Source organism: Choristoneura fumiferana, chromosome 25, assembly GCF_025370935.1.
Source record: "Choristoneura fumiferana chromosome 25, NRCan_CFum_1, whole genome shotgun sequence".
Lineage (NCBI taxonomy): Eukaryota > Metazoa > Arthropoda > Insecta > Lepidoptera > Tortricidae > Choristoneura > Choristoneura fumiferana.
In genome coordinates this window covers 1,134,631-1,146,028 of record NC_133496.1, presented here as the reverse complement: position 1 = coordinate 1,146,028, position 11,398 = coordinate 1,134,631, and the positions used below count along the sequence as shown (strand labels likewise).

Here is an 11,398-nt window from a genome sequence, read left to right as displayed (position 1 = left end):
GGTCACAGGTGCCTCTAATCCGAGGTAAACCCCCTCCCACCCCCCGACAGTGAAGGATTAAGAACAAACTGAAAAATAATTGCCACACCTGTTTGTACAGATTTTTATATCGTGTCTACAGGGTTGTATAGAAAGAATAGTAGATTACAAATGGATAAATGGTTACGTATCGCGTCAGAAGTATTAAAAGTTCCAAACACTTTTTTTTCATTCTGGTTCTGTTCTGTACAACAGACAGTTAACTGCTTCTAACTAAATCCTCTTAGTTAACTATATTGAAATTATAATTCGTCAGCAACGTTTAACTTCGCTTTACTTAGTCTACCGCAAACAGTGTCAGCCTTTACCATTCCACTTCCGACGACGTCTTATACATAACGACACAGTCTGTGATCGCCTTCCATACAAATCAGTGCAGCAGAACGATTTGATAGTTGTTTAATTTTATCATCAACCCCTTGTGGGAACTAGACCAAGCTCTCTCATTCTGAGAGGGGCATACCCTGCAGTCAGTAGCGGCGTAGGAAAGATGGGCACCCCGGAAAGAAGAAGATTTTATGCGCCTGCTTTAGATACGACGAGTTGTCGTTGGCACCCGGGGCGGACCGCCCCCTCCGCCCCCCTTTACGCCGCCACTGCCTGCAAGATGTCTATTCGCTAAACATACAAGTTCCAAACAAGTGGAATTGTTTTTGTTTGTCGTTATTTATAAACGTTTCTTAACACAGCCAGCCTATAATAATATAATACTACGATTGTTTTTTCTTAGCTAGAAGTTTATAATTCTAATAGTACATTGTGTCTTAAGGGCGGTAAACAAGGAATTACGAACGAGAGTCTATTAGAAGCCCGAAGTCGAAGACTGGGGCTTTAATGAGTCGATGTTCGTAATTCTAGTACCGCCCGTGCGACATACAATGTTTTTCATCACATTTGCGAGTAAAATTGTATATTTGTAAAAGAAAAACTAATATTTTTTGGCAGCGCCAGCCGCCGTGCCGCCTTCCCAGCGCCATGCGCGCCCCAGCCTGACCATGCGCGCGGATGCAGTATCACACTCATTTACCGACCTTGGGCTTCATGACAACAAAATTAGTACGCGCAATGACTCATTTACCGACCACGGGTTTCATGACAAGCACATTAAGGTCGAGGGTTTTATTTGGGGGGTTGCAACCAAGGTAGCCTGCATGTTACGACACTGTTTACGAGCAAGTGTGATGAAAATTAAATTAAATAAACTAAATTCAATAGCCGTTTCACATGATGCTGTTGGGTTCTATTACACTTCCTAATCTTATTAAATCATTGAGGACCGCAATTTCTAACATTCAATATTGAAAAAATAGCTGATGTAACATTGAGAACTTGTTTGTTTTTGTCCAATTCGTTCCAAACCGTTGTGCAGTAAAGCAGCCGGCGGCAAAACGCTAAATAATGGATGCAGCCGCTGTCGGCGCCGGAGATGGCTCGCGCTACATTATACGAGTACATACAACCGATGCCATAAGTTAGGTTAATTCTGCGGCATTCCACGTTGTGCTTCCTGCTGTTTAATCAGCATCGAATCAATAAATTCCTGCTTGTATTGAAATAGTATGTATTTGTGCTCGTAGTTGTTCACTGTTTCGAATGGTCTGTTCGCTTTGTGTGTTTACTTTGAGCCAACGTCCTTTCAATTGTAACCTTACCAACTTAGATTTTTTTTTAAAGTTCAATATCTCAAAACCGACCGATTTTAGTGAAACAGTGGCTGTGGCTGTGGTTGTGTCTGTGTTTGTGTCTGTATCTGTGTCTATGTCTGTATCTGTGTCAGTGTCTGTGGCTGTGTCTGTATCTGTGTTTGTGTCTGTATCTGTATCTATGTCTGTATCTGTGTCAGTGTCTGTGCCTGTCTGTGTCTGTGTCTGTATCTGTGGCTGTGTCTGTGTCTGTGTCTGTGTCTGTGTCTGTGTCTGTGTCCGTGTCCATGTCTGTGTCTGTGTCCTTGTCCATGTCTGTGTCTGTATCTGTGTCTGTCTGAACTCACCGCGTACTCGTCACACCACACGGCGAACCAGCGCACGTCGCGCAGCGTGAGCGCGTCGGGCAGCGCGAGCGCGACGCCCTCGCCGCGGTACTTGCGCAGCGGGCTGCTGCCGCCGCGCTCGTCACGCAGCCGCGTCGCGCCCGCCGCGGAAGGTGCGCCGCTCGTCCCCACATAGAAGTACGCCGCTGGAATACAAACACACCTCTTATAATGCCGTGCTTAAGTCATAGGCGCCTTGAGCCGCCTACCGTGCTGGGAGGGCTGGCGGCAAGCAGCTACGGCGCGAGTTAGCGCTGCCTGCTGCCTACGCTGGAATTCACTCAACACCTAATGCCCGGTTCACATTATTCCAGTAAAACCATTCCAGTAGCTTTACACTGCGGTGCTCGATCGGTCTTGTGTAACTCGTTTGGAGTGTGACCCCGCAATGTATCGTTACTGGTAGGTACGATTTTACTGGAATAATGTGAACCGGGCATAAGATACTGACAAACTTGAGCATTCACTTGTATGTAACTGAACATGGCGCATTCGCCGTTTTTAATTAAATTTGTTGAACTGAACAGAACAACGAACAGACAAACATAGCGCCAACATTGCTACACGGTCATTCTAGGGAATGTTCTAGTACATACTTGACAATTTTTTATTACTCACTATGATGTCGGACGGATGGTTAGCAAAAAGCTCGAAGCTAATTTACCGTTGTTTCGCTTGAATGCTCGCTAGAATGCTCGCTAGAATGCTCGCTTAAATGCTCCTGTTTATTTTGTTAGCTTTTAATTGTAATGTAACATTCGCTAGAATGCTAGAATGTTCATTACAAGTGAATGTTTAATTTATTAGCTAGCACCTTTAGAATTTAAAGAGAGGCAGGAGATCAAGAATCAATAATGATAGGAAAAATTTAGATCCGAAATCCGAAACATCAGAGAGTGGACCGGTAGCGCCAGTGTGGAAGAACTGTTTTCTCTGGCGAGAGATAAGGAGAGAGATGCGGAGCTGACAGCCAGCCTCGAGCAGTCGAGAGACACCGCAAGAAGAAGGAGATCAAGAGATTGTGTAGAATTTCTGTGGCAATGGCATTCTACAGCTTTTGAGGGTGGATATCATATCGTATCTCGTACTGTGTAGCATCGATCGAGTATCATAAAGCTGCGTTCCACCAATTTGAATGAATCGATGAATTTGATTTTCATGAACCATTAGAAACGCTTCATTTACCTATCCTCGCACAGCACCGCTCTGGTGGAAACAGCTGAGCTGAAGCGTTTCTATTGTTTTTTTTTTATTCGACTAGATGGAAAACGAGCAAGTGGGTCTCCTGATGGTCAGAGATCACCACCGCCCATAAACATCTGCTACACCAACAACTGTAACCACCAGATCGAATAGTTTACGCGTGCGAAGCCGCGGGTAAACTCAAGTAGACGGATATTATTAAAGATAAGGTTTTTTTTTATTCGCCTGGATGGCAAACGAGCAAGTGGGTCTCCTGATGGTAAGAGATCACCGTTTCTTGCGGCGCATTCTTCTTGGAAATGGTGGTCTTTCCGGTAGTTTAAAAAATGACGTGTTAAAGTGCCTATTTGATTTATTTTATTTCACGTAAAACAAAATTTCGATATACATTTAAGGTTCCATTTTTTTTGCTGGCAAGGTTGAATGAGAAAGTAACTTCAAAGTGATCGTCTATGTGATATTCATTTAAGTAATAGTTCTTAAGTTCTTAATAAAAGCATAAAGCTCTTAATTACTTTTAATATTTTATAAGCCAGTCAAAACTATTTAAAAGGCCTTTCAATCAAAATGAAAGCTTCCAACGAGTAATTAAGAGACTAGAAACTATTAATATCAGGTTTGAGAGCCATTAGAAGAGCGGCTTACTGTTTATGACGTAAAAAGAAACTACAACTTTGTACACCTGGCTAACAACACGTTTACAAAAATGTTTTTAACTATTTACTTCAATAGTCAGAAATAAAGGAAAATATCGCTTTCTCTCTCATCCCATATCGACCAACCAACCAACTTTTTGTTGGTTAGGTTATGTACCTAGTTACTACAACATAGTATGAAAGTTTTTTTATTAGGGCCTCTACTAACTACCCTTAAGGTGGTTTGGCGAGACGAGACGATTAAAATTTATAGGGCAGCGATCGCGGCGGGCGCGCGCGAATGCATACAAATTTCAATTTTCGTCTCTCCTCGTCTCGTCTCGCCTCGCCAGTGGAAAATCACCATTATAGTTACCAGTTGTATCAAAAATACACGCTTTAGATAGAGAAAGATCATGGGGCAGCTACCAGTAAATGACAAGGTATGTCCATGTTATGCAAACTCTCGAAACAGCTCACCTTGGCTCTGGTCATTACAGTTACTCTGTAACGGCACAGTAGAGAAAATGAACAGTACACCGTCTTCATACAAACGGCCGGAACGCGAGTTATACCTACGCGCCACGAATTCTCAGCATACCTCGGCAACCATCAGTCGCGAGTGCTCCGCGGTTACGTACAGACTCACGCGCATTTATTACGTAGGTACCTTAATATGGCACAACGATATAAACAGTACTGTTCGGTGTACGGATCTAATATGTATAATATAATAAAAACGTATTTATTGAAGTTATTTATCAGAAAGCGAATTTTTTATACTCTTAAATTCTACAATAAAACTTTTCGCAAATATTTCTCCGTAGCTAATTTATAAGTAACAAATATACGTAGTGATGAAGCCAAATAAAACAGTTTAAAACATAATACGTTTTGTGGTTTATTAAAATAACGTAAAATGCATTTTTGTTACACACTACTTAGTGCCGCCGAAGCCGTGGTGGCCTAGTGGTTCGACCTATCGCCTCTCAAGCAGAGGGTCGTGGGTTCGAACCCCGGCTCGCACCTCTGAGTTTTTCGAAATTCATCTGCGGAATTACATTTGAAATTTACCACGAGCTTTGCGGTGAAGGAAAACATCGTGAGGAAACCTGCACAAACCTGCGAAGCGATTCAATGGTGTGTGCGAAGTTCCCAATCCGCACTGGGCCCGCGTGGGAACTATGGCCCAAGCCCTCTTGTTCTGAGAGGAGGCCTGTGCCCAGCAGTGGGACGTATATAGGCTGGGATGATGACTACTTAGTGCATCTTTATATATCTCCTAATCCTTTCCCTACTTTAAATTTCATGTGACATTATCAAATCAAATACATAACTGAAGAGTGACAGTTAGTAGAGTAGGCAGCCCTATCGCGCGTTTGTGTACCGAGCCGGCGTAGGTAATTAATTATATTAAGGACGCTACCGAGACGGATTACTGTCCTTTTCTCTACTGTGGTAACGGTTATAGAACAGGTTTATGTCACGTACGGATGGACTACGTATATGTAAAAAGAAGAAAGTGGTCCGACCTGCGCGCGCGCCAGCGAAAGTCATCTCTTTAGGCGGTATTGATGCAACTATCGCGCACAACGGACATGTCAATTGAGTCGACTCGCACGACAGAGACAGTATCGCTTTTAACAGGGTCGGCCTATCGGCGACTTCTGTTGCAAAGAGTTTTTGGAAATAGCTGATAGATATATGTTATTTTTAGGGTTCAGTTTCCTCAAAAACAACGGAACCCTTATGGGATGTCCATCTAACAAGATCCTTTTTTCTCAAGAACGCGTGGATTCAACGTGAAATTAAGTATGAATGCGAAACTATCTTGTTTCTCTGTCTTTTCACTCCTAAATCGCTGCACCAAACCAAAAAGGACGTACCTATGACAGTTCTTGTCCTGTAAAATTGCATAGTTCCCGCGAGAAAATGATAGTCAAATTTTCGCTAACGTAAGCCGCTAGTATTTAGTAAAAATTCTAATAAAATCTACTGCTCAAATAATGCGGCTTCGATCAAATATCATCCCACAGCCACCCACTGCTGGGTAAAGGCCTCTTCATTTCCACGCCACTTTGCCCGGTCCTGTGCTAGTCTCATCCACAGTTTACCTACCGCCTGCCAGATGCCTCCGGCGTGTCTCCGACCAACAGACCGGCGGTCGGCCCACCGTTCTTCGACCCAATCTTGGCCACCACTCTGTAAGTGCTTTCGACCACCTGTTGCGGCTGCGGCTTACTTCAGAAAAACTTTGTATAACTACTAAATGTGAACGCTAAATGTAAATTCTACATTTGACGTAGTTTTAAATGCCTAGAAGTCTGCCTAAAACGCTTTTGCAATCAAACTCTGCCCAGCCCGATTACGATATCACCGCTGTATCGGTAATCCGGATGTCGTGCTGGTGTCGGCATGTCGGCTAATCCAGCCACCGTGCTCTGCGCAGGGCAATTATGCCACGGACGAGCTGTGTTGCCAGATTTGGTAATCAAAAATTCACCAAGAGATGATTTCATGATCCAACATTCGACCAGAGAGCACGTAATGCTTGATTCATTTTTGGATGATCGTTTAGCGTTCGCAAAAAACGGCCGTATACGTAGTACCTACTTACGCAGACTCATTGAAAGCTACAATAGAGCACTTCATCACTCTATCACTGAAACATAAATAATGATTCTGTTACGTAAAAAATATGTGTATCGATGTATTTCAGATCTGTTCACTCACCAAGGCGCAGCTAATAAAATTTGCAATGTGCACAAGTAAACCTCGTACTTACACTTCTTAGTCTCAGTGTGCGTGACTGACGGTACGCTTGCGACTGAGGACACGTTCGAGCTATGCACACATAGACTTTTTTATGAATTAAATTCGGGTTTTGTTCCGCGGACCTTGATTTTAACAAAGCACGATATTTCAGCACAGTTGCATGCGCCATGATTACGAGACGACTTACACAGACACACAGCCACATAGACACACATAGACTGGTCGTACGGATGGATACGTTTAAAACTACAATTATAAAGTGGAGGGGCGCGCCTTCGTGTGCGAACAGATCTGTACTTTATCGCTATCCCACGCGGGAACTCTGCAATTTTCCGGGGTAGATAAAAAGTAAACTAGCCGTTTTTGCGTGATTTACACAGTTTTGTTTGCTACACATTAGGGATGACAGTAAAATGTCTACAATATTCTCGATAAATATTCTGCACTTTCATAATAATAGCCCAAAAACCCGTTGATCTTCAGGATTTTACACAGCACTGGCAATATTATTAATGTGTAAATTGAATCAAGTAATTGTGCATGGAGGCTGGTCCGGGAGTGCGGGCGCACTAAGTGGCCATTGTGCGCAGTTTGTGGACACTTGGGGGGAGGGATGGGAGCTGGACGAGGTGCTTGCCAGGATTACATCTTGTCAAACTCTTATGATAATTATGTGGCATTGTTGGTGTTGTAAAATAAGTAACTGGCTAGATCTCTTTCTCTAACATGTTGTAATTTTGGAATATCACACAGGAAAAAACTATTATAATGTCATTTTCAGGGTTTTAAAGTATCTTCGTATCAAATTTCATCACGATCGGTTGAGTACTTTATGTGTGAAACAGTAATAAACAAATAAACATATCTACTGCACAGGCCCGATGGTCGTCCAGACCAAAATTCCTGCTGTTGCAGTTTTTTAACCCCCCACGCAAAAAGAGGGGTGTTATAAGTTTGAGTTAAATATGTGTGCTGTCTGTGTGTCTGTCTGTGGCACCGTAGCTCTTTAACGGGTGGACCGATTTGAATGCAGTTTTTTTATTATTTAAAAGCAGGTTTTCTAGCTATGTTTCTTAGACATGTTTCATCAAAATCGGTTCAGCCGTTTTTGAGATATTGAACTGTGAAGTGACAAAGTCGAGGGTTTCCAACTTTTGTTGGTTATAGGTTAATACTGACATTTATTTAACGCCTTGTTTGTTGTTTTTGGGGTTGTTTGTTGTTTTTGGGGTAAAAAAATTTGCTAGTTCATTTTGACCCACTTCTAGTGATGGGATGGACTTGTAATTCGGTACACATAACTATTCATCCAAAAGAATATTGCCACAGTTGCTTTTTGACGATAAACCAAGAAAGTGATTTAATGATATCAAACCATAAATTCAGTCTAAAGCTTGCGTTTTGTAATTGTGCCATTATTCTATGCGATATTTAAGTTGGATGACAATGCAAGTACAGTCAACAACAAAAGCTTGTTTTAAAAATTCGATTTAACAGAAATTTATTGTCTTTTTAACTGAGTTGATTAAAAAATAATAAAGTCATTCCGAGCGTCATCATATACTTGGAGTTCAGCTGCTCAAAAATAAACGCGCGCGGCGACCGCGGCCCGCTACGGCGATCGCTACATTTGACTTACTCAACATAGAATATAGTACATAGTTTTCTGTATTTTAAGTAAACTCTAACTTTACAACTATATTTACAATACAATACAATACAAAGACTCTTTATTGTACACCAGACATAGTAAGCGATACAGAAAACAGATACACCGAGAAAAAATTACAAGGTGAGCAACAGGCGGCCTTATCTATACATCATACTAGAAAAGTAGATTTACAAAGAATACATTAAACATACTACTAGTATTTAGTAAATCATTAGATTCAGCAGTTGAATTAAAACTCCGGAATTTTAATAATTCCCATGTTAATTTCGAAAAAATACAACCGAATTGAAAACCTCCTTTTTTTTGAAGGCGGTTAAAAATTACATCGCGCTTCTTACTAATGTTGAACATAAAGCACCCGCGTCTTTAATACTATTATACAAACACACACACACACAGGCTATTTTTCTTTACTTCCTGTAATTTAAATAGTTGTACTTAACTTAATTTTTATTTTGTTTTCATTTTTTTCTCAAGGCAAACATCTCTATTTGTGAATTTTGGGGAGGAGCACTGCTTATCCTAAAACACAGGTTTTACCTAATTAGGAAGCAGAGTTTTTCTAGTATAAATTGTCATTTTTGTAACTGAATGTTTTTATGAATAAATTATTATTGTTATTATTATTCAAATTTCATTCTATTCATCCAGCCCTTTTAGTCTGAATGATTAATTTCAAGATTAGTCGCTGGCAAAAGCTAGTTCATAGGGATCATAAAATGCGAGCAAAATCGATTGAAATGACAAATAGGTTCAAACAAATAGGTGGGTTGTGGCAGTTACGTATTTTATTCACTTAGCTGTACTAATGCACATACTTCGACTCACTTAGCAAACTTATATCAATCAAATATCAGCCCACAGCCACCCACTGCTGGATCCTCTTCATTTTCACGCCACTCTGCCCGGTCCTGTGCTAGTCTCATCCACAGTTTACCAACGGCCTGCCAGATGTCATTCGACCAACGGACCAGCAAACAACAAAAAAGTTATATCATTAAAACAAATTAAATGTATGCAATCGCATAATGAATGCATGTTTGAACTCCTAAACTGAGCCTCCAACCCAGCGACATGTGCTAATTCGTTTCCGACGGCCATGTTGCTGACCCACTTCCGGGCCTTTTTAACGCAACTTTAATCATTTGTTACGCCGTCGAGATTATAAAGTTTGCGGAATTTCAGCATTTATTACTTTTAAGGCTTTTATTTTGAGTAATTCGGCAACTAAACGGATTCGCTTGTTTAGCAATTTCGGGAGTTTGTTCCAGTTTTTATTTATATGTTGTTTTATTATCATCATCATCAGCCGGACGACGGCCATTGATGATCAAAGGCCTCCCCCATAACACCACAATGAACAACCTCACCACTGGCATCCACCGGTTGTCCGGAACTCTCGCGATATCGTCAGTCCACCTAGATGTGCTAGGACCCTGTACGCCATTGCTGGGAAAGGAGGACCAGGAATGGCTCCCCCAGAAGATGAATCCGGAAACGGATAACCGCCCCCTGGCGATGTAGTGGGTTATACCGTTCAACCGCTGCGTCGCCGGCAAGGCGGCGAGTACTGAGCACCCCGTCCTGGGGGTTTTAGTGGGTAAAAACCCCACATAACCCATCGTCTCCCTATGTTGACGGGGTGTCTGGCAGCAGATTTCCCCCGCAACAAAAAAGGACGTGTTGCTTCGAATGTGTTTTAAACCCCTGACGTAAAAAGAGGAGTGTTATAAGTTTGACCGTTATGTGTGTCACTGTGTCTGTCTGTGGGATCATACTGTAAAATGTTTTAAAAATTATTATTATTATTACGAGTATTATATATCACGTCTAAGCCGCTGAACCGATTTAGATGAAATTCAGTATACAGATAGTTCGAGTCCCGGGGAAGGGCATAGAATAGTTTTATCCCGGAAAATTTCATAGTTCCAGCTGGATAGTGAAAACCGGAGTCGCGGGTAACAGGCTAGTTTACTAATATAGCAGTTGTCTTCAACGTTTGCTTAATCCGTGCTCTCCAGCGACGTGCCGCGGTAAACGGTAAGTCGGCCGGCGCCAGCGCAGAACGTAACGGCGCGTGTACCGTTCACCGTAACATTTACGCGCAGCCGCGAGGACCCGAGGGTCTTCATCTTCATTGCATTTTTGCTGCAAATTTATGCATTAAAGTGTTAATTAATGTCTTGGAATGTTCCGTGAAGATGGTTGATGAAGGATTTTGACATAGATTATAGCTATTATGATAAATGTTAAAAGTTATGATTTATATGGAAAACAAGCTATCCGCTTTAAAGTACTACGTCCGCCTCTAAAGCAACGCGAAACGGTGGCTGCTGCAGAAACTGTGCGCCACCGCTCTGCTCGCGCAACTACCTGGCGAAACTAATACCAGCCTATATACGTCCCACTACTGGGCACAGGCCTCCCCTAAAAATCTTGAAAAACAACCGCTGGGTTTAAGAGTCATGAAATTTGGCATGGTTGTTATAATACAACGTCAATGAAAACCACGATCTAATTTTAGGGAATTTAATGAAATCCCGGAATTTCAATTCGACTGCTGTATCTAATGATTTACGCGTGCGAACCGCGGGTAAACGCTAGTATTATAAATGTGAAACTTTGTAAGTCTGTTTGTTACTTCATTTTAAGAGTAAAACGAAGTGTAAATCGGAAAGAGCGAGTCCTCCTGATACAGATGTACAAACGCCTGCTAGGAGGCCTCCACTATCATACTGTAAAATGTTTTAAAGATTATTATTATTATTACGAGTATTATATATCACTTCTAAGCCGCTGAACCGATTTAGATGAAATTCAGTATACAGATAGTTCAGAGTCCCGGGGAAGGGCATAGAATAGTTTTATCCCGGAAAATATCATAGTTCCAGCTGGACAGTGAAAACCGGAGTTGCGGGTAACAGGCTAGTTTACTAATATAGCAGTTGCCTTCAACGTTTGCTTAATCCGTGCTTTCCAGCGACGTGCCGCGGTAAACGGTAAGTCGGCCGGCGCCAGCGCAGAACGTAACGGCGCGTGTACCGT

General features: G+C 41.9%; 1 protein-coding gene across 3 annotated transcripts in view; it reads right to left on the bottom strand.

The window, feature by feature from the left end:
* Nucleotides 1-11,398, bottom strand: part of Skel (DM13 and DOMON_DOH domain-containing protein skeletor) — a 139,029-nt gene that overhangs the window by 38,385 nt on the left and 89,246 nt on the right. For all 3 annotated transcript variants that reach the window (XM_074107518.1, XM_074107517.1, XM_074107516.1), the window contains exon 3: nucleotides 2,030-2,214. In XM_074107518.1, coding sequence (XP_073963619.1) covers nucleotides 2,030-2,214 — 185 coding nt within the window. The remainder of the gene's footprint in view (nucleotides 1-2,029; nucleotides 2,215-11,398) is intronic.